At 48.8% G+C, this 21,766-nt stretch overlaps 1 protein-coding gene across 1 annotated transcript in view; it reads left to right on the top strand.

Annotated features, from left to right (window-relative positions):
- Positions 1-1,133: 1,133 nt before the first annotated feature.
- The window catches only part of LOC137560838 (thialysine N-epsilon-acetyltransferase-like), a 68,197-nt gene continuing 47,564 nt past the window's right edge, over positions 1,134-21,766 (top strand). The window contains exon 1 of the mRNA XM_068271973.1: positions 1,134-1,207. Within this exon, the coding sequence (XP_068128074.1) occupies positions 1,162-1,207 (46 nt within the window). The 5' untranslated portion in view covers positions 1,134-1,161. The remainder of the gene's footprint in view (positions 1,208-21,766) is intronic.

The following is a 21,766-nucleotide window of genomic DNA, read 5'->3' as shown; positions in this document are numbered from 1 at the left end:
GAGCAGCAGCATGTGTACAGAGCATGGAGCAGTAGTGTGTACAGAGCATGGAGTAGCAGTGTGTGTACAGAGCATGGAGTAGCAGTGTGTGTACAGAGCATGGAGCAGCAGGGTGTGTGCAGATCATGGAGCAGCAGCGTGTGTACAGAGCATGGAGCAGCAGCGTGTGTACAGAGCATGGAGCAGCAGCGTGTGTACAGAGCATGGAGCAGCAGCGTGTGTACAGAGCATGGAGCAGCAGGGTGTGTGCAGATCATGGAGCAGCAGCGTGTTTATAGAGCATGGAGCAGCAGCGTGTATACAGAGCATGGAGCAGCAGTGTGTGTACAGAGCATGGAGCAGCAGTGTGTGTACAGAGCATGGAGCAGCAGTGTGTGTACAGAGCATGGAGCAGCAGTGTGTGTACAGAGCATGGAGCAGCAGCGTGTGTACAGAGCATGGAGCAGCAGCGTGTGTACAGAGCATGGAGTAGCAGTGTGTGTACAGAGCATGGAGTAGCAGTGTGTGTACAGAGCATGGAGCAGCAGTGTGTGTACAGAGCATGGAGCAGCAGGGTGTGTACAGAGCATGGAGCAGCAGGGTTTGTGCAGATCATGGAGCAGCAGCGTGTTTATAGAGCATGGAGCAGCAGCGTGTGTACAGAGCATGGAGCAGCAGGGTGTGTGCAGATCAAGGAGCAGCAGCGTGTGTACAGAGCATGGAGCAGCAGCATGTGTACAGAGCATGGAGCAGCTCTGGGGAACTTAACAGAGTCAGGTATAAGCACAGCTCTGCGCCCTGCAGTGTGAATGCTTCAGTTTTCCCTTTATTACCAGCGTCGGCTGTCCTCATTGTTATCTGTAGCCAAACTGCTCCTGATTGATCCCGTTGTCTGTCAGTCAGACGGGAAATTGCATTACATGCACCCAGCATGATGTCCTACCATGTTATTATACTGTACTGTGCGTGGCTGAGGGAGACCTCTCAGGAATCCCCCCTTTGAAAATCCTGGGTTTGCCGCAGCTGTTATATCTTATATGGGATGAAAGTGAAAGCAGGCTGTGCACTGAGAGCAGCCTCTGGGCGTTCCTCTGCACACTGCACAATGTAGCACAAGCAGGAAGAGTCTCATCAGCATGCTGTGTGACGTATAATCCAGAGGCGGGGACAGCAGCGCGTCACATGGAGGGGGAGGAGGCACTGCTCTATACAGCTGCTACAACACGAGGTGTGTATGTCAAATCAAATATAGCTTTATCGGCATGAGCAAGGTTCATACAGGCATTGCCAAAGCAGGGGGAATGGGGGACATGGAAGGGGGTGGGATAGGGGTACATGGCTAAGCAGTCCTTGGACATTTTTAGGTTTACAGTTCCTCTATGCTATCCTTTCAGTCTGTGGCATGCTGTGATGTAGTGTGCAGTGATTGTCACTGTGGATTCCTCCTCTCAGTCTGTGGCATGCTGTGACATAGTGTGCAGCGATTGTATCTGTGGACTCCTCCTCTCAGTCTGTGGCATGCTGTGATGTAGTGTGCAGTGATTGTCACTGTGAATTCCTCCTCTCAGTCTGTGGCATGCTGTGATGTAGTGTGCAGTGATTGTCACTGTGGTTCCTCCTCTCAGTCTGTGGCGTGCTGTGACATAGTGTGCAGTGATTGTCACTGTGGATTTCTCCTCCACAGTCTGTGGCATGCTGTGATGTAGTGTGCAGTGATTGTCACTGTGGTTCCTCCTCTCAGTCTGTGGCATGCTGTGACATAGTGTGCAGCGATTGTATCTGTGGATTCCTCCTCTCAGTCTGTGGCATGCTGTGACATAGTGTGCGGTGATTGTCACTGTGGATTCCTCCTCTCAGTCTGTGGCATGCTGTGACATAGTGTGCAGTGATTGTCACTGTGGATTCCTCCTCTCAGTCTGTGGCATGCTGTGACATGGTGTGCAGTGATTGTCACTGTGGATTCCTCCTCTCAGTCTGTGGCATGCTGTGATGTAGTGTGCAGCGATTGTATCTGTGGATTCCTCCTCTCAGTCTGTGGCATGCTGTGATGTAGTGTGCAGTGATTGGCACTGTGGATTCCTCCTCTCAGTCTGTGGCATGCTGTGATGTAGTGTGCAGTGATTGTATCTGTGGATTCCTCCTCTCAGTCTGTGGCATGCTGTGACGTATTGTGCAGTGATTGTCTCTGTGGATTCCTCTCAGTCTGTGGCATGCTGTGATGTAGAGTGCAGTGATTGGCACTGTGGATTCCCCCTCTCAGTCTGTAGCATGCTGTGACATAGTGTGCAGTGATTGTCACTGTGGATTTCTCCTCTCAGTCTGTGGCATGCTGTGATGTAGTGTGCAGCGATTGTCACCGTGGATTCCTCCTCTCAGTCTGTGGCATGCTGTGATGTAGTGTGCAGTGATTGTCACTGTGGATTCCCCCTCTCAGTCTGTGGCATGCTGTGACGTAATGTGCAGCGATTGTATCTGTGGATTCCTCCTCTCAGTCTGTGGCATGCTGTGATGTAGTGTGCAGCGATTGTCACTGTGGATTCCCCCTCTCAGTCTGTGGCATGCTGTGACATAGTGTGCAGTGATTGTCACTGTGGATTCCTCCTCTCAGTCTGTGGCATGCTGTGACATAGTGTGCAGTGATTGTCACTGTGGATTCCTCCACTGTCTGTGGCATGCTGTGATGTAGTGTGCAGTGATTGTCACTGTGGATTCCTCCTCTCAGTCTGTGGCATGCTGTGATGTAGTGTGCAGCGATTGTCACTGTGGATTCCCCCTCTCAGTCTGTGGCATGCTGTGACATAGTGTGCAGTGATTGTCACTGTGGATTCCTCCTCTCAGTCTGTGGAATGCTGTGATGTAGTGTGCAGCGATTGTATCTGTGGATTCCTCCTCTCAGTCTGTGGCATGCTGTGACGTAGTGTGCAGCGATTGTCACTGTAGATTCCTCCTCTCAGTCTGTGGCATGCTGTGATGTACTGTGCAGTGATTGTCACTGTGGATTCCTCCTCTCCGTCTGTGGCATGCTGTGATGTAGTGTGCAGTGATTGTCACTGTGGATTCCCCCTCTCAGTCTGTGGCATGCTGTGACATAGTGTGCAGCAATTGTCACTGTGGATTCCTCCTCTCAGTCTGTGGCATGCTGTGACATAGTGTGCAGTGATTGTCACTGTGGATTCCTCCTCTCAGTCTGTGGCATGCTGTGATGTAGTGTGCAGCGATTGTCACTGTGGATTCCTCCTCTCAGTCTGTGGCATGCTGTGATGTAGTGTGCAGCGATTGTCACTGTGGATTCCTCCTCTCAGTCTGTGGCATGCTGTGATGTAGTGTGCAGTGATTGTCACTGTGGATTCCTCCTCTCAGTCTGTGGCATGCTGTGATGTAGTGTGCAGTGATTGTCACTGTGGATTCCTCCTCTCAGTCTGTGACATGCTGTGATGTAGTGTGCAGTGATTGTCACTGTGGATTCCTCCTCTCAGTCTGTGACATGCTGTGACGTAGTGTGCAGTGATTGTCACTGTGGATTCCTCCGCTCCCAGCAAAATCTTACTAATATAATAAAAGGGGAAAGTTCGGATGTTTGGATGTTTGTTACTCGATCACACAAAAATGGCTGAACGGATTTGAATGAAATTTGGCACACACATAGTACATTACCTGGAATAAAGTATAGGATACTTTTTATTCCCATAACCAAAAAGGGGGCGGAGACAAATACACATTTCACTGGGAAAATGTAAACTGCAGCCATTCTTACACTGTTAATGGTAGCAATTACTTTATGTTTGACGGCAGCTTTTACCTCCAGAGGTGTGGCGCCTCCAGGGGCATAGCAATAGGGGTTGCAGAGGTTGCGACCGCACCGGGGCCCTTGGGCCAGAGGGGCCCCGAGGGGCCCTCGCTCAAGTACAGTATTAGCTCTCTATTGAACCTGTGCTCATAATAATCACTTCTATAGATACTTTGAATATTGATAATCATCAACAAGCTATTTCCCATCCCCTTCTTGCACCTCTGACACTGTAGTTGCCATTGGCAGGTTTTGGTGCGCTGTATCAATTTTTATGTATAGAGTGCTTGGGGGGGCTCCATTGTAAAACTTGCATCGGGGCCCACAGCTCCTTAGCTACGCCACTGGGCGCCTCCATGGGGGCCAAGTTTTCTCCATTTTTGGCCAACCTCTATATGGGGTGGTGGGAGGAGTGCCACATGTTTGGGGGTGGGGGTCGCCGTCTGGGAAGTGTTGCGTGGTACCTCCCGTACATCGACGACCTGCTCTTGGTCTGGGTAGGAGCTCCGGAGGATATTCCTGCCTTTTTGAGTGACCTAAACATAAATTCTTTTAATCTACAGTTCACCTCTAATTGGAGGGTTAACTCAATTGATTATTTGGATGTCACTTTGGTGGGAGATCCAATCCAGGGGAAGGTACATACCAGAACTTTTCGAAAACCTTGCAGTGGTAACACTACTCTCCGAGCCATGAGTTGCCATCCGAAGCACACTATTTGTGCGCTTCCTGTTGGCGAGTTTATCAGAGCGTGCTGTAATTGCTCGGATGAGAGGTGGCTTGGAGAGGAATTTGAGAAGGTAGAGGATAGGTTACGAGAAAGCGGCTATCCCGACTGGATGATCAAAAGGGGAAAAACTAGGGCCAGTAGAAAAAGTAGGGACCACTTACTGACAACAATTGGTGGGGGAAATACCAAAGATTCTAGGCCCACCTTTGTTACAACCTACAGTGTGGAGTTTAATAAGAGTGTGTCTATTTTAAAAAGGTATCTTCCTGTTTTGAAAGGAGATGAAGATTTACGGGATATCCTACAACAGGGAGTACGCTTGCTAGTAGACGAGCTCCCACTCTGGCCCAAACCCTCTCACCCAGTTTGTTTGAGTCTAAGTCTAGATCTTCAACATGGCTTAGCTTGTCTCGTTCATATAGATGTGGCGTTAAGACATGTCGCTACTGTGATATACATATGCAAACACGGGAGGTCACGTCTACCTCGAACGGGCGCAGGTTCCCCATTAAAAAGTTTGTAAATTGTGGTACGCAAAATGTGATATATCTTAGCACATGCACCGAATGTTCCCTGCAGTATGTGGGGTGCATCACAAGACCTTTACGCGCCAAAATTGGGGAACATTACTGCGGCCCGGGCTGGCTCAGCACGAATATTTCGAATGTGGCGAAGCATTTTCGCCTCGTTCACGGTGGCGACATGTCCTCTCTCCGCTTTCATGGTTTGGAGAGGGTCTTCCCAGCCCAGAGGGGTGGGGACTTGTCTAAGCGACTCGCTAGTCGTGAGGCCCTATGAATCTTTAGACTGGGTAGGAGAACCCCCAAAGGTTTGAACTCCCGATGGGATTTAGCACTGATAACTTAATATGTAGCTGCTTACTATATTTTGCTGTTCTCATACTGTTTGTCAAAGTTTGATTTTATTTATTTTATCAATTTTTCTATATATCAATGTTTTTAAAGAAACTTGTCAGATTGTTGGTATACCATATATTAGGTAATTTCAAAGAGAGGTACTGAACAATAGATGTTAATCTCTTTTGAATTGTGAATACCTCTTCGTTGATGTGGAGTCTAAAGGGGAGTGTTTGCTTTTTGGCCCACCCCCCTCTCCACAGGAGGATGGTATATATGGTTGTATAGTGTCATTGATCTTTTAGCTATGAGTAAGAACCTGTTGGTTCGAAACATGTCAGCTATATGATGTGTGAGCTTGTTTGGATACGTCCATAATAAAGGAACCTGATTTATAGGATATTGTGCGGACACTCTTCTGTCACTGTTAATGGTAGGGTTCTCAAACTTTGCACAGTTGGTTACTGGGTGACTGGGATTAATATTCAGAAAAGTGGGTGGAGTCTATAAAAGCCAATCATAATTCACCTATTGATTTTCAAGGGGAAAATGGCACAAGCCTCAAACCTGGTACAGTTGATCATTGGGTGACTGAAGTTCAATTTGAGAAAGGGGGGTGGAGCCACAAACAGCCAATTAGATTTGTTTCATTACAATGCAAATTATTGATGCCAAACACACACAACTTGGTGATTGAGTAATTGATTAATTGAGGGTTAGAAAAGTGGGCACAACCAACACCAGTGTGATAAAACGCGGAAAAGCCGCGTGTACTGGCAGCAAGGCGGCTGATCCAGCGCGGCGGTTTGCACGCAGCAGCGTGCGTCTGGTGTGGCTGGGCCTGTTAGTTCACACAGGCTGAGGAATACGTGCGCGCTGAGAGGCAGAACCTTTATGACAAACAAGGGGGGGATCAGCTGACCAGGTTGGTCAGCTGACCTCAAAGCAAGTGGCTATTGGTTGATCGCTGATGGGTGGCGCTGGAGAGCGCTGCTCTATATATAGTCACTACTGGTCAGTCTCAAGTTGTCTGCCGTTGCGAACACTACGTGGAAGCACTCAGACCTTAGTCAGATCCTACAGTGTGTTAGAACCAGGAGGACCTGGGAATTCACACTGAGCCAGATTAATTCTGTGTATTATTGTGTTATACTTCAGTCTAGTTCCAGGGTGTTGAGACCACGGACCTCACACCCAAGATTAGAGACTTTGTGTTATCATTCTGTTATACTTCAGACTAGTTCCAGGGTGTTGAGACCACGGACCTCACACCCAAGATTAGAGACTTTGTGTTATCATTCTGTTATACTCCAGGCTAGTTCCAGGGTGTCGAGACCACGGACCTCACACCCAAGTCTAGGAATACTCTGTACCATCATATTATACTCCAGACTAGTTCCAGGGTGTAGAGACCACGGACCTCATACCCAAGACTAGGCATTGTTGATATCTGTTATGACCTATTGCATTCCTGACTATCCCTCTGCTTTCTGATTCGGTACCTACGCATATCTGATTATCTGTTGCCAACCCTGCCTGCCTTTGGATACCAAATCAGCCTTCTGTCTATGTACCTTGTCTGTCTGTGTGTTGCGGACCTGGCTTGCCCGACCTAGAGAGCTATCTCTCTCCCTAGAGATAGTCTCCAGACCTGCTAGTGACATCCACCTTTCAGGTGTCACTCACTCACAGGTTCTTCCTACCTTCAGCCTGGGACTCCACCCCTTTGGAGGCCTCAGGCTGTTGGACGGTTTTTGTACTTCCCGAAAGGCGGTATCGCCCATACTGCCAAAGACCACCTGCTCCTCATGTGGTCTTACTCAAAGTCATAACTGTTGCACCAAACACTCACACTATATAGGTGTCCAGAGGTTAGTTATACTTAGATTATCGGGGATTCTGCAGATCATCAATAATCAGGTGACATCTGTATTCTTGTGATACTGCAGATCACCAATAATCAGATTCTCTCTGTGTGCTGACACCGATTGTTACAACCAGCCAAATACATAAGCGGGCAACGCCGGGTCATAAGTGGGCGGAGACAAATAAAAATTTTACTGGGAAAATGTAAACTGCAGCCATTCTTACACTGTTAATGGCAGGTTTCTCAAACTTTGCACAGTTGGTCACTGGGTGACTGGGATTAATATTCAGAAAAGTGGGTGGAGCCTACAAAAGCTAATCAAAATGTACCTATTGATTTTCAAGGGGAAAATGTAATTGCTGCCATTATTGCACTGTTAATGGCACAAGCCTTAAACCTGGTACACTTGGTCATTGGGTGACTGGGGTTCATATTTAGACAAAGGGGTGGAGCCACAAATAGCCAATCAGATTTGTTTAGTCTCAATGCAAATTATTGATGCCAAAGACCACAAAGTGCACAAACTTGGTAATTGAGTAATTGTGTGTTAGGGTTAGAAAAAGTAGGCGGAGCCAAATCCAACCAAATACATACCCGAACAATGTCAGGAAATCAGTGGGTGGAGAAAAATACAAATTTCATTGGGAAAATGTAAACTGCAGCCATTCTTACACTGTTAATGGCAGGGTTCTCAAACTTTGCACAGTTGGTCACTGGGTGACTGGGATTAGTATTCAGAAAAGTGGGTGGAGCCTATAAAATCCAATCAAAATCCACCTATTGATTTTTAAGGGGAATATTTAATTGCTGCCATTCTTGCACTGTTAATGGCACAAGCCTCTTGCACTGTTAATCACCTGTACCTGGTACACTTGGCCATTGGGTGATTTGGGTTCAAATTCAGAAAAGGGGTAGAGCTACAGCCAATCAGATTTATTTTATTTCGATGCAAATTATTGATGCTAAACACCGCAAAGCTCACAAACTTGGTCATTAAGTAATTAAGTAATTGTGTGTTAGGGTTAGGAAAAGGAGGCGGGGCCAACACCAGCCAAATACATACCCGGGCAACGCCGGGCCTCCAGCTAGTTTATAATATTAGTAGGATTCCCCTTGAAAATCAGTAGGTGAATTTTGATTTGCTTTTGTACGCTCCACCCACTTTTCTGAATATTTATCCCAGTCACCCAGTGACCAACTTTGCAAAGTTTGAGAACCCTACCATTAACAGTGTAAGAAAGGCTGCAGTTTACATTTTCCCAGTAAAATTTGTATTTGTCTCCGCCCACTGATGGCCCGGCATTGCCTGGATATGTATTTGGCTGGTGGTGGCTGCGCCCACTTTTTCTATCCATAACACACAATTACTAAATTACTCAGTGACCAAGTTTGTGAGCTTTGCGGTCTTTTGCATCAATAATTTGCATTGAAATGGAACAAATCTGATTGGCTGTGGCTCCACCCCTTTTCTAAATGTTAACCCCAGTCATCAAATGATCAACTGTACCAGGTTTGAGGCTTGTGCCATTAACAGTGCAAGAATAGCAGCAATTAAATATACCCCTTGAAAATCAATAGGTGAATTTTAATTGGCTTTTGTAGACTCCACCCATTTTTCTGAATATTAATCCCAGTGACCCAGTGACCAACTATGCAAAATTTGAGATCCTACCATTAACAGTGTAAGAATGGCTGCCGTTTAAAGAGAGTCTGAAGCCATAATAAAAATGGCTTTTTTGCTTACATATAGCAGGGGCATGTGTGTCCCTGCTAAAACGCCGCTATCCCGCGGCTAAACGAGGGTCCTTTCCCCTCCAAATCCCCCCTGTGCTGCCTGGGGAGCGCTTCCGTGTGAGGCGGGGCTATGAGCTGCAGCCCTGCCTCACACGCGTCTATCAGCGGCTGATCTCCGCCTCTCCCCCGCCCCTCTCAGTGAAGGAAGACTGAGAGGGGCCGGGGAGAGGCGGAGATCCGCCGCTGACAGACGCGTGTGGGGCAGGGCTGCAGCTCATAGTCCTGCCTCACACGGAAGCGCTCCCCGGGCAGCACAGGGGGGATTTGGAGGGGAAAGGACCCTCGTTTAGCCGCGGGATAGCGGCGTTTTAGCAGGGACACACATGCCCCTGCTATATATAAGCAAAAAAGCCATTTTAATTATGGCTTCAGACTCTCTTTAAACTTTACCAAGGAAATTTGTATTTGTCTCCGCCCCCTTTTTGGTTATGGGAATAAAAAGTATCCTATACTTTATTCCAGGTAATGTACTATGTGTGTGCCAAATTTCATTCAAATCTGTTCAGCCATTTTTGCGTGATCGAGTAAGGGCCTGCGTTTTTAGAAAACACTTGCGTTTTTAAAATCGCAAGGTCTTTTGAAAAATAATGAAAATCGTGACGACTTGTACACACTGGTGCGATGCGTTTTTAGAAAAACGCAATCGCAGTGCCTGCTGTGCTTTTTTAAGCACAGCGCTTGAAAAACGCATTAAAAAACGCACGCTTGCGTTTTTGCTTGCGTTTTTCAGAAGTCAGTATCCCAGAAGACTGCAATTTCCTGATTCCTGTTGAAATGTAAATTATAGAAAAAAAACCAAAGGATTCTTTAGCCAATCAGCAATTACAAGAAAAATGCAAACACATCAAAAACACAGGCAAAAGCGCATGTGTTTTTAAAACTACATGCACTTGCAATTTTAAAAACGCTTATGTTTTTCAGTGTGTACAGGCCCTTACAAACATCCAAACACCTGAACTTTCCCATTTATTATATTAGTAGGATTAGTAGGATTTGTAGGATATCATCACTGATGCAGAAGGTCTTCCCGATCCTCGCAAGCCGATTTTCGCCGTTCTGCAGTATACAGTGTGGTGACACCGCGTGAACTCACTTATGCACGGAGGGCGCTGGTCGTTTTATCTTGTGATTCAGTCGAAGCAGTATTACCCTATGTGGAGGTTGTTTATATTACAGGACAGTTCGGGTACAGGCAAAGGAATTGTAGTACAAGCAAAGAAATTGTGGTTAACGCTTAAGATCCACCTGAGAGCTGAGGTGGTCTGTATCTGGTGAGCATCTAGACAGAGGGGACGTGGTCTTACACAGCAGAGTGGCATCAGGGGCGTACCTAGAAATCCCCGGGCCCCCCTGCAAAGAAAAAAAATCCGGGCCCACCCCACCTTCCTAGGGCCCGCTCAGGGACTTTTGTGGGGCAGGAGGGGTCGCAGCATAAGAGGAGACATACCTCCCAACTTTTTGAGATGAGAAAGAGGGACACTTAAGCCACACCCATGCCACGCCCCCAACACACCCCTAGTTGGCTGATGGTGTAATGGTTAAAGCTAAGTACTCACGGGGGGACAATTGTAGCTGTCGCTGCACACGGGAGCATGTGCGCGACAGTTCGGAGACAGTTCGGCGACAGCTCGTCGCCAAGTCCCTCTGCATACACACGGCAGCAGAGGGATTAGCGATGCGGCGGAAGCTGTCGCCGAGGTTCCTCCCCCCCGCCGGATGCTCCGTGTAATGTGTGTGGGTAGCTGTCGCTAGCCCGCATACACATGCGGGGCTAGCGACAGTTCCGGCGAGGTTGCGGCGACGGCTGTAGCCGGCGATTGAACATGTCAATCGCCTGGCGACAGCTCCGACGGGCGACGGTTCGGGGCGCGCGCGTCATACACATGGGCGAACCGTCGCCGCAACACGCGCGTGCCACGTGGTTGCGGCGACGGCCATACCCCGTGTGTATGAGGCTTTAGGGCTCTGCCTCTGACACAGGAGACCAGGGTTCGAATCTCGGCTCTGTCTGTTCAGTAAGCCAGCACCTATTCAGTAGGAGACCGTAGGCAAGTCTTCCTAACACTGCTACTGCCTATAGAGCGTGCCCTAGTGGCTGCTGCTCTGCTCTGGCGCTTTGAGTCCACCAGGAGAAAAGCACAATATAAATGTTATTTGTCTTTTTGTCTTTGTCTAGTCATGCATTCCAAACAGATTTCATAAGAAAAATGTTTTGCTTTATAATTCAAACCACACTAATCCTTTCTATCCTGGTTCATTTTACTTGATGTTTACATTTGAAAATAAGAAATATATCAATTGGAAGATGGATGGGAATAAAGTTTAGAGCCAAGAAACTAGAAAGCTACATAGATTTACATTACAACAGTCCTGAAAGAGGAACAAATGAGGAAAGAGGGACAGACTGACCAAGAAACAATCTGGAACAAGCAATAGTGCCCAGAAACAGAAGCAGCAATCTGTGAACACAGTGAAGACATGACAGGCTACCCACGGAAGAGGATCAAAGAGATGAAAGACGAGCTCCAGTCCTGTAGGGAGCTAAGTGAGGGAGTGATAGAGATAAGGCTGATAAAGAACAACACTGGAAATGCAGAAGAGCAGAGAGAGCTATGATGTCACAAACAAATAGAAGCTCACTAGCTCTCTCTGATCTGCTCTCCCGGGAAGCTGCAGCACTTCATGTTTGCCGCTCTCTCCAGCACAGGCACACCTCCTTCTCCACTGGTTAGCATTAAGGAGGAGGAGCTATAGACGGGTCTTCCATGAGTGCTTTACAGCCAATCAAATCATAAAACGTCATGCACAATGCATGCACAGCAGTTTATTCATGGAGAGGTGGGATTTTTCTTTTACCGGCACTGAATTTCTAGAGATAGGAAGTTCGGATCTTTTCAATGATTCGGATGATTCGAATCGGATCATTGAAAGGATCCGGATCTTTGATCCGAATCTCGGATCATTTTACTACAGAAGCATTTGGGGGGGGGGGGAGGAGTTTGAAATGACTGCAGGACAGGACTTTTCCTGCGTCGCCAGGAAGATACAGGAAATAACTCCGCAAAAGAAATGATGCTTTGTATTTGCTTCTATAGGGAAGGAGATCAGAATCTATATATATAATAGAGTAAGTGCCTCAACCTTCAAGCAAGAAGAAGAAGTATCGCCCTGCCCCCAGGGCCGGTCCAAGCAAGAAGAAGACGTATCGCCCTGCCCCCAGGGCTGGTCCAAGCAAGAAGAAGAAGTATCGCCCCGCCCCCAGGGCCGGACCAAGCAAGAAGAAGAAGTATCGCCCCGCCCCCAGGGCCGGTCCAAGCAAGAAGAAGAAGTATCGCCCTGCCCCCAGGGCCGGTCCAAGCAAGAAGAAGAAGTATCGCCCTGCCCCCAGGGCCGGACCAAGCAAGAAGAAGAAGTATCGCCCCGCCCCCAGGGCCGGACCAAGCAAGAAGAAGAAGTATCGCCCCGCCCCCAGGGCCGGTCCAAGCAAGAAGAAGAAGTATCGCCCTGCCCCCAGGGCCGGTCCAAGCAAGAAGAAGAAGTATCGCCCTTCCCCCCAGGGCCGGTCCAAGCAAGAAGAAGAAGTATCGCCCCGCCCCCAGGGCCGGTCCAAGCAAGAAGAAGAAGTATCGCCCTGCCCCCAGGGCCGGTCCAAGCAAGAAGAAGAAGTATCGCCCTGCCCCCAGGGCCGGTCCAAGCAAGAAGAAGAAGTATCGCCCTGCCCCCAGGGCCGGTCCAAGTAAGAAGAAGAAGTATCGCCCTGCCCCCAGGGCCGGTCCAAGTAAGAAGAAGAAGTATCGCCCCGCCCCCAGGGCCGGACCAAGCAAGAAGAAGAAGTATCGCCCTGCCCCCAGGGCCGGTCCAAGCAAGAAGAAGAAGTATCGCCCTGCCCCCAGGGCCGGTCCAAGCAAGAAGAAGAAGTATCGCCCCGCCCCCAGGGCCGGTCCAAGCAAGAAGAAGAAGTATCGCCCTGCCCCCAGGGCCGGTCCAAGCAAGAAGAAGCTAAACACTGCATTCCAACAGCTCTGGAGGTGTGTTTAGCTTCTAAAGGCAACAATGGTTAATTTGCATATATTCAGCAGTGATGCACTGGGAGACATCTCAAGCTCACTCCAACCTGAATTATTGCAAATTCTTTCTGTTCTAAGAAAGCAAACTTTTGTTTTCCATAGTGTTTTAGTAAGGGGGCTTTTAAGACCATTGTAGCCCTTCACTCACTCCAATGAGTTCTGGGTCACCATGAGCTTGCTGGTTAGTCTGTACCTCTCGGTGTTACAAGCCCTACTCCATAGAGCCAAGTTAATCCATGCCATGCACTGATGAGGATCAAACAATCCGAAACAGTCTGTGGCTTCTAGGATTTTTGGCAAGGATCAGCTGGAGTTACTTTACTTGGTCTTGCACGGAAGGTATTCTGAGGGTCCTCCTTGTGGGGGCCCTCCATAAACGAGGAGAGGATGGCGGCTGCATCAAGTGGAGGAGGTATGCCAAAGCTGCGTAATTCAATACGCTTCATCGTGAAGGCGGAATGGAGGAGTAAGGGACCGAAGGCGTTTATTGACAAGGTACTGGTGGAGGGGTTGAAGATGACAAAGAATAATTTGTTTGCGATTCAGGATTTTCCTGCACAAGGAGCATATGATGTCACAATGTATAGTGAGGAAGAGGCTTTAAGGGTGCTGGCAGACTATAGAGAGAGCAGGGAGGATTTTGTTAAGTGGCTGGAGTCAGTTACACCGCTGTTTAATGAAAAAGCAAGACAAGTGTACGTTCACATGTATAACCCGTTTGTGGAGCCTGATGTTGTGAGATTGTTTCTGCAGAGATACTTCAGAGATGTGAGTTGGGCAGAGAAGATCTATAATCACATCGGTGTTTATAGGAGCAAGATGAGATTTAATGTGGAGTTCAAGAGGCAGGAAGGGAGCTGGCATGATGTGGTTCACCCACCCCCTGTCTTTTCCATTGCCGGTGAGAGAGGCTATATCACCTACACTGGGCAGCCGCTCTACTGCCGGAAGTGTTATAGTTTTGGGCACGGTGCTGGCAGCTGCAGCTCTGAGGAGAGGTGCAGGCACTGTAAGGAGCCGGTTCACCCAGGCTCCAAGTGTAAAAAGGTGAAGGTGTGTGACTTGTGTGGTCTAGCGGGCCACTTGGCCAAAGATTGTGAAAAGCGTGGCAAAACAAGGATTTACACGTATGCTGCTGCTGCTGGCTCCTATGGCAGGGGCAGGAGGTGGTCACTGGCTCCCCGTGTGGAGCCCCGGGACGCTGAGGCTGACGCTGAAGCTCCCCTTTCTGAGGTAGCTGGAGAGGGCACCAGTGCTGCTCAAACGGGTCCAACTGCTACTGTGACCCCCCCTGTCCCCTCTGCTGAAGAGGTCACTGACTCCCAGATGCTGCAGGCTGAGATGCCAAAGCTGCAGCGTGTCAAGAAAAGGAAACTGGCTGAGCATGTGGATGAGGATGATGATGATGAAGCTGTGGGGAGTGGGGGTGAAGAGGATGCCGTGCCTCCTTCTGCAGAGTGTCCCCCCGCTGAGCAGAATGCTGGTGCTCCTGCCTGTAAGAAGGCTGCTGCTGACGTGGCAGGGAGCAAGGCTGGAGAGGCTGATGTATGTGTACCTGGTGTTGTCCCGTGTCCCCCCGCTGTGGTGAGAGAGGCTGGGGCTGAAGGAAGTGATATTGTGGCTGAAACCCCCCCAGAGAGGCTCCCCAAAGCAGTGCCCGGCTCTCCAGCTGATCGGGATTCCCCTGACGCCGGTGACGTCACTTGCTCAGTTTCTGCTGAGTGGGGCCCGCAGCACGACAGTGGAGAGCGTTCTGAGGCTTCCCTGACCCCTGCCACCAGTACAGAAGCCGCGCCCTTGGTCCCAGAAAGCCAGGCAGATGTGCCTGAACCCTGCAGAGACTCCCAGCGGCCCGCCATGGACGCTAGTAGCCGCAGGTCCGCTGGGAGCAGTAGTGCCACAGCTGCTGATGCCGGCTTAGCCGGCGAGAATAACAGGAATGCAGGTGGCGAAACAGCTGTGCAGTCAGCTGACCCGCCGGAGATTCCTAAGCCCGCCCCTTCTTCTGCTCTCTCGCAGAAGAAACTTAAAAGTTTGCCAGCAAACCCCAGCCCTGCATCCAGTAAAAGCCCAAAAGCTGACACTGCGGTGAGGAGATCCCAGCAAGGGACTGCCTCATCTCCCTCCAAAAATAACGACTCCCCAAGTTCAAAAAAAGGAGGGAAATCAGCCAGCATGTCAGTCATGACCTCAGAGGAGGGGGGTGGAGTTAATGCAAATGAGGAGGAGGAGTTTGAAATGGACCTGACAGACCCTGGGAAGGTGGAAGGTGAAAAAGAGGTGGAGATAGAGGAGAATGATAGTGATTATCTACCACCTTATCAAGAGAGGAAAGAAGCTGTGACTGAGTCTGAAAGTGATGACACCCGTGTAACAAAAATGAGGATCGTCAGTGACACTTCTGAGGGTGAATTAAAGGTGGATATGACCCAGTCTCCTGTGCCTACTGGCTGGAAAAACACTAGGCCAGCTAGGAGAGTTAACCCGGAGGCACCGGGACCGAGTACTGCTGGGGATTCTGGTCCGGAGGACTGGAACACAGCAGAATAAAAAAAACAAAGAAAGAAGAGGAATAGAAAGACAAAGCAGGAGCCCACTACTGTGGGTGTACGGAAGAGTCCCAGAGCGCCTAAGAAATGAAGATGGCTGAGTGTAGGTTGCTTTTCACGTGGTGTCTTTTGGTGATGGTGCTGTCCCTGCTGTCTGTAAATGTGAGGGGGATCGGCTCCTCATACCGCCGGGCTGCAGTCCTGCAGGACCTCGCAAATTTTAGGGCGGATATTTTTTGTCTGCAGGAGTGTATATTGAAGACGGTACCTGGCTCTGGGGAATGGGCAGGGGGCAATGCCATCTGGTCCCCTGCCTGCCAGAGTAGGAATGAGGGCATTGGCGTGCTGTTTAATAATCCTAGCATTAAGGTTTTGTCACATGACGTCATCATTCCTGGGAGATTGATGGTTGTGAATTTTGATTTTTGTGGCTCCCAGTACCGTCTTTTTAACTGTTACGCTCCTGCAGACAAAAAAGAGAGGGCGGAGTTCTTGGAGGTGCTTAAGTTCAATCTGCCAGGCCGCATTAAGACCATTGTGGCCGGCGATCTGAACTGTATAAGATCGGTTGGGGATCGAGTGGGGTCAGGAGAGACCAAGCTGGACTCCACCAGTAGGATCCTCAACCAGATTGTGACAGATTTTGGACTGCAGGATGCAGCTTTGGCGGCAGGCAGTAGGGACAGGGAATATACTTACTTTTCGGATGCGGGCACGGTTAAGTCACGCATAGATTACTTTTTACTTTCTAGGTATGTGTTGGTTTCTGCTGTCTCTTATCACCAGGTCACTTTTTCTGATCACAAAGCCATTCTTTGTTCCCTGGAAGTGTCGGAGAGAGTGGTGTTTGGGAAGGGAGTCTGGAAGTTGAATGTGGAGTTGTTGGAGGATGTGGATGTACTTGAAAGATTTAGGGTGGAATATGCAGGATGGGTGCGCAGGAAGAGAGGTTTTGTGGATTTGTTGGAATGGTGGGATTGGGTGAAGAGGAGGATTTCTGGCTTTTTCAGGAATCTAGCGTATGAGAAGAGGTGTTTGCAGAAAGAGGAGGAAGAAAGTTGGAAAGTAAGGTTGCAGTATTTGGTGAAGATGAAGGAATGGGGGTATGAGGTGGAGGAAGAGTTGGAGGAGGCAAGACAGCGAATGAAGAAAATGTTGACAGAGCGTGGGAAGAGGATTGTGTTTCAGGCGAAAGTGAGAGATTTGGAAGAGGGGGAGTCTTGCTCCCGTTTCTTCTTTAAGAAGGTGGTGTCCAGTAGAGATGTGTTAGAGTCAGTGGTGGTGGATGAAAGGGAAGTGGTTGGTTCCGAGGTGATGGAAGAGGTGCGGAGGTTTTATGTGGATTTGTATGGAGGAGGGAATGCTGTGTCACAGGTGGAGATGAAAGAGTATTGTGATGAGGTGTTGAAGGAGTGTTTGGATCCGTTGGAGGTACAGCAGTTGAAAGAGTCGGTGGCCACGGAGGAGGTATGGGCGGCAGTTGGTGCCATGCAAACAGGCAAGACTCCAGGGAAGGACGGGCTCCCAGTGGAGTTTTTTAGGTGGGCCTGGCCTATCATTGGTGGGGAAGTGGTGGAGGTGGTCCAGGAAGTTTTTTCTTCTGGGCGGTTGTCCCCATCAATGCGGGAGGGAGTCATCACCCTGATTCATAAGAAAGGAGACAAAAAATTGATAAAAAACTGGAGGCCAATTTCGCTGTTGAATGTGGACTACAAGATAGTGGCGAAATTGGTCGCAAACAGGTTAAGGAGTGTGATAGCATCTATGATTGGAGAGGGGCAGACCTGTGCGGTCCCCGGTCGAAGAAGCGCCGATAACCTGGTTTTATTAAGGGACATGATTAATTTTTCACAGGAAAATAAAGTGCCGATGGTCATTGAGGGTATCGATTTGGAAAAGGCATTTGATAGAGTATCACACTCCTTCCTGTTCAGGGTGATGGCAAAATTAGGGGTCCCTGATTGTCTCCTGAAAGTTATTAGATGTTTTTACACTGGAATTTCGAGCCATGTCTTGGTAAATGGGGTTTTGTCCAGGTCATTCCCCGTTTTGTCCGGAGTCAGGCAGGGGTGTCCACTGTCGCCTATGGCTTTTATTTGTGTGGTGGAGCCTTTGCTGAGGTATGTCCAGCGGGATAAAGTGGTGAAAGGGTTTGTTGTGCCAGGTGGTGGTGGAGAGCAGGTGAAGTATTTGGCTTATATGGATGATGTGTCGTTTGTGGGTGGGTCGCAGGCTGATATTGACAGGGTGAATTTGCATGTGAAAGTGTTTTGTGGAATGTCTGGAATGGCTGTGAATTGGGAGAAGTCCCAACTGGTTTCCTTTGGGAGGCCTGTACCTTTGAATGTGGAGAAAGTGCCGGTGAGTCAGGAGATCAAGGTGTTGTGTGGTGTTTGATGCAGAGATGAAAGGTAGAAAGACTTTGGATGAAGTGAAAGGGAAAGTGGTAAGAAAGTTGAACTTGTGGAGGTTGCGGAAGTTGTCTTTTTCAGGGAAAGTGTTGGTGGTGAAAGCTGTGATATTGCCGTTGTTGTTGTATTTTTGTTTGGTCTTGCCTCCTGGCAAAAGATGGATGCAAGAGGTGCAGAGAATGTTGTTTGTCTTCTTCTGGGGTTCAAAGATGGAGAGGGTGGCACGGGTGACGGTTCACAAGGGTGTGTCTCTGGGTGGTTGGGACTTCCCTGATGTTGCTTCCTTTTTGTCTCTGCACTATCTGGTGTCTGTCCGTAGAGTGTTGGAGTCAGAGGGGAGGGTGAAGGATTTTGTGAGGTACTTGGGAGGATGGTTGTGGAACAGGTTGGGATGGGTCGCTAAGGATTTGAGCAAGCCTGTTGCATACACTACTACATCATGCTACCAAAAAGTTAAAGAAATTCTGGACAATTTCAATATGGCAGGAGCAGCCTTAACAAACATAAACAAGCAGAATATAAAAAAATGGATCACAGGAAATGATATAATATGTTATATAAAAGTAATGACAAGTGCACAAGCGGAGGCAGTATGGAAAAGAATGAGTATTAAAGGAATAACAAACAGGCAGAAAGATGTTGTCTGGATGGCTCTGGTGTCAGCGCTCCCTACTAGGGTTTTTTGCAAATTGAGGGGTATGACTCCCTCAGGAAGGTGCCCAAGAGAAGGGTGTGGAGGGGAAGAGGATGTGGACCACGTGTTTTGGGATTGTGATTTTGCAAAGGGTTTTCGGAGGAAGTTGAGGAAATTTTTAGAGGTGGTGGTGGAGGTTAGGGTCACATCTCTTTCAATGGTGATGGGTGGAGTGTCACTGGGTGCAAAGGAGAAGGATAGGAAGGGGTGGATTGTGTTCTCTGTACTTAAGGAAGTTTTGTGGGATGCAAGAAACTTAATAGTATTCCAGAAGGAGGAGTTGTCACTTGAAGCAGTGTGCAATATTTTCTTAGCAAGATTGTATGTGGTGTACCTGGCGGAAAAAAAAGGTGTTGGAGAGGAGAAGGCGCAAGAATTGTGGAAGCAAAAGGAGTGGAGCTCATTGCTCTAAAATGTTTTGTTTTCTTTTTATTGATAAAGAACAGACTTAATAAAAGCCAGCATGATGATTGAACAGTGAAGGAAGGGCAAGATCGCTGCCAACCTGATGGAGAGATCCGTGTGAGGGCTGGTTTTTAAGTGATTTTAATCTGAAAGGCTAAAAAAAAAAAAAAAAAAAAAAAAAAAAATCCGAAACAGTCCGTATGCATGTTGCGTTATTATGGCTCAGTACAAATTAACAAACTGACACATCATTGCTGTTCAGCGTATCTAGCGGTGTGTTTAGCTTCTAAAGGCAACAATGGTTAATTTGCATATATTCAGCAGTGATGTACTGGGAGACATCTCAAGCTCACTCCAACTTGAATTGTTGCATATCTATCTGTCTGTCTGTCTGTCTGTCTGTCTGTCTGTCTGTCTGTCTGTCTGTCTGTCTGTCTGTCTGTCTGTCTGTCTGTCTGTCTGTCTGTCTGTCTGTCTGTCTGTCTGTCTGTCTGTCTGTCTGTCTGTCTGTCTGTCTGTCTGTCTGTCTGTCTGTCTGTCTGTCTGTCTGTCTGTCTATCTGTCTATCTGTTATTATTTTATATATATAATAGAGTAAGTGCCTCAACCTTCAAACAAGAGGAAGAAGTATCGCCCCGCCCCCAGGGCCGGACCAAGCAAGAAGAAGAAGTATCGCCCTGCCCCCAGGGCTGGTCCAACCAAGAAGAAGAAGTAGTGTCATATCAAACCAAGGGCAAAGAGGGATAATTTGCATATTCAGTAGCAGTGCATTGTGGGTAACCACAAATGTTCACTTATAGCTGAATTATTGCAGATTTTCTTCTGTTTTAACCACTTGAGGACCCACCCTTTACCCCCCCTTAAGGACCAGCGCTGTTTGTTGTGATCTGTGCTGGGTGGGCTCTGCAGCCCCCAGCACAGATCAGGTAGCACGCAGAGCGATCAGATCGCCCCCCCTTTTTTCCCCCCTATGGGGATGATGTGCAGGGGGGGTCTGATCGCTCCTGCGTGCAGGCTAGTTGCGGGGGGGGCACCTCAAAGCCCCCCTCCGCGGCGACATTCCCCCCTCCCTCTCCTACCTGTCCCCTCCCTGGTGATCCGGGCTGCACAGGACGCTATCCGTCCTGTGCAGCCAGTGACAGGACGTCCCCTGTCACATGGCGGCGATCCCCGGCCGCTGATTGGCCGGGGATCGCCGATCTGCCTTACGGCGCTGCTGCACAGCAGCGCCGTACAATGTAAACAAAGCGGATTATTTCCGCTTGTGTTTACATTTAGCCTGCGAGCCGCCATTGGCGGCCCGCAGGCTATTCACGGAGCCCCCCGCCGTGAATTGACAGGAAGCAGCCGCTCGCGCGAGCGGCTGCTTCCTAATTAATCAGCCTGCAGCTGGCGACACAGTACTGTGTCGCTGGTCTTGCAGCTGCCACTTTGCCGACGCGCGGTATGAGTGCGCGGTCGGCAAGTGGTTAAGAAAGAAAATTACACCAAGCTTTGCTTATTTTAGTAGGAGGGCTTTTTGGTTCCTTTTATCACCCTATACATTCCGAGTGGTTTGGGTCACCCTGAGCTGCTTGGTTACTCTGTTGTACTGGTCCAAGCCCTATCTCATACAGCCGTATCAATCCCTGCTATGTACTGATGAGGACCAAATGGCCAAAACAGGCTGTCACATGTGGGTTTGATATGACTGTGTAATAGAGATGGGAAGTTCGGATCTTTTCAATCCGGATGATTCGAAACGGATCATTGAAAAGATCCGGATCTTTGATCCGAATCTCGGATCATTTTACTACCGAAGCATTCGGGGGTTGAAATGACTAGCAGGGCAGGAGAAGGAGAGGGGGGTGGACACACAGAGAAGGGGAGAAGATGGACAGAGGGCAGGGAGTGGACAGAGAAGGAGAGGGGGGTGGACACACAGAGAAGGGGAGAAGATGGACAGAGGGCAGGGAGTGGACAGGAGAAGGGGAGGGGGGTGGACACACAGAGAAGGGGAGAAGATGGACAGAGGGCAGGGAGTGGACAGAGAAGGGAGGAGGGAAGCAGAGAGCATAAATGTTTGTTTGCACACAATACCCACATGCTGCAATCATGCTTTACACCTATATGTTCATCTGTATACCTTGAATGGAAACGTTGCACAGTGAAAGAAAGCATTCCCCAAAGATAAGTGCAGCTGTTTAGTGCCGAGTGCAGGAGGATCATATTGCACTGCAATCACAGTGCCTGCAAAGTTACTGAGCTGTGCTGAGCTGAGCCAAAAGTTTCCAATGTGTTCACTGTGCACAACTACGGAACAGCCAGCCTATAATGGGCAGCACGTTATAGCCAGTATGTGTGCTCTACACATATCTGGCAGTGGCACCCATGTCCTCTCTACCTGTCCCTGTGCAAAGCTGGCTCCCCTGAGTCCCCCCTCCAACAGAGCAATCTATCTCTGCTCTGCTTCCAGGACCCCGCTGCCCGCTGAGAGGGGGCGTGTCGCTCCTGGCCCCGCCCCTTTTGCGATCCAAATCACTCATTTTGATGATTCGGTTGATTCGACTCACAAAATAGATTCGGATCAAAGATCCGAATCGTTCATGATCCGGACAACACTACTGTGTAAAACTTAAAGCTATAG

The sequence above is a fragment of the Hyperolius riggenbachi genome, chromosome 3 (genome assembly GCF_040937935.1).
Source record: "Hyperolius riggenbachi isolate aHypRig1 chromosome 3, aHypRig1.pri, whole genome shotgun sequence".
In the NCBI taxonomy this organism is placed as follows: Eukaryota; Metazoa; Chordata; class Amphibia; order Anura; family Hyperoliidae; genus Hyperolius; species Hyperolius riggenbachi.
The sequence above is the reverse complement of the archived record's forward strand: the minus strand, read 5'-3'. Positions and strand labels throughout refer to the sequence as shown.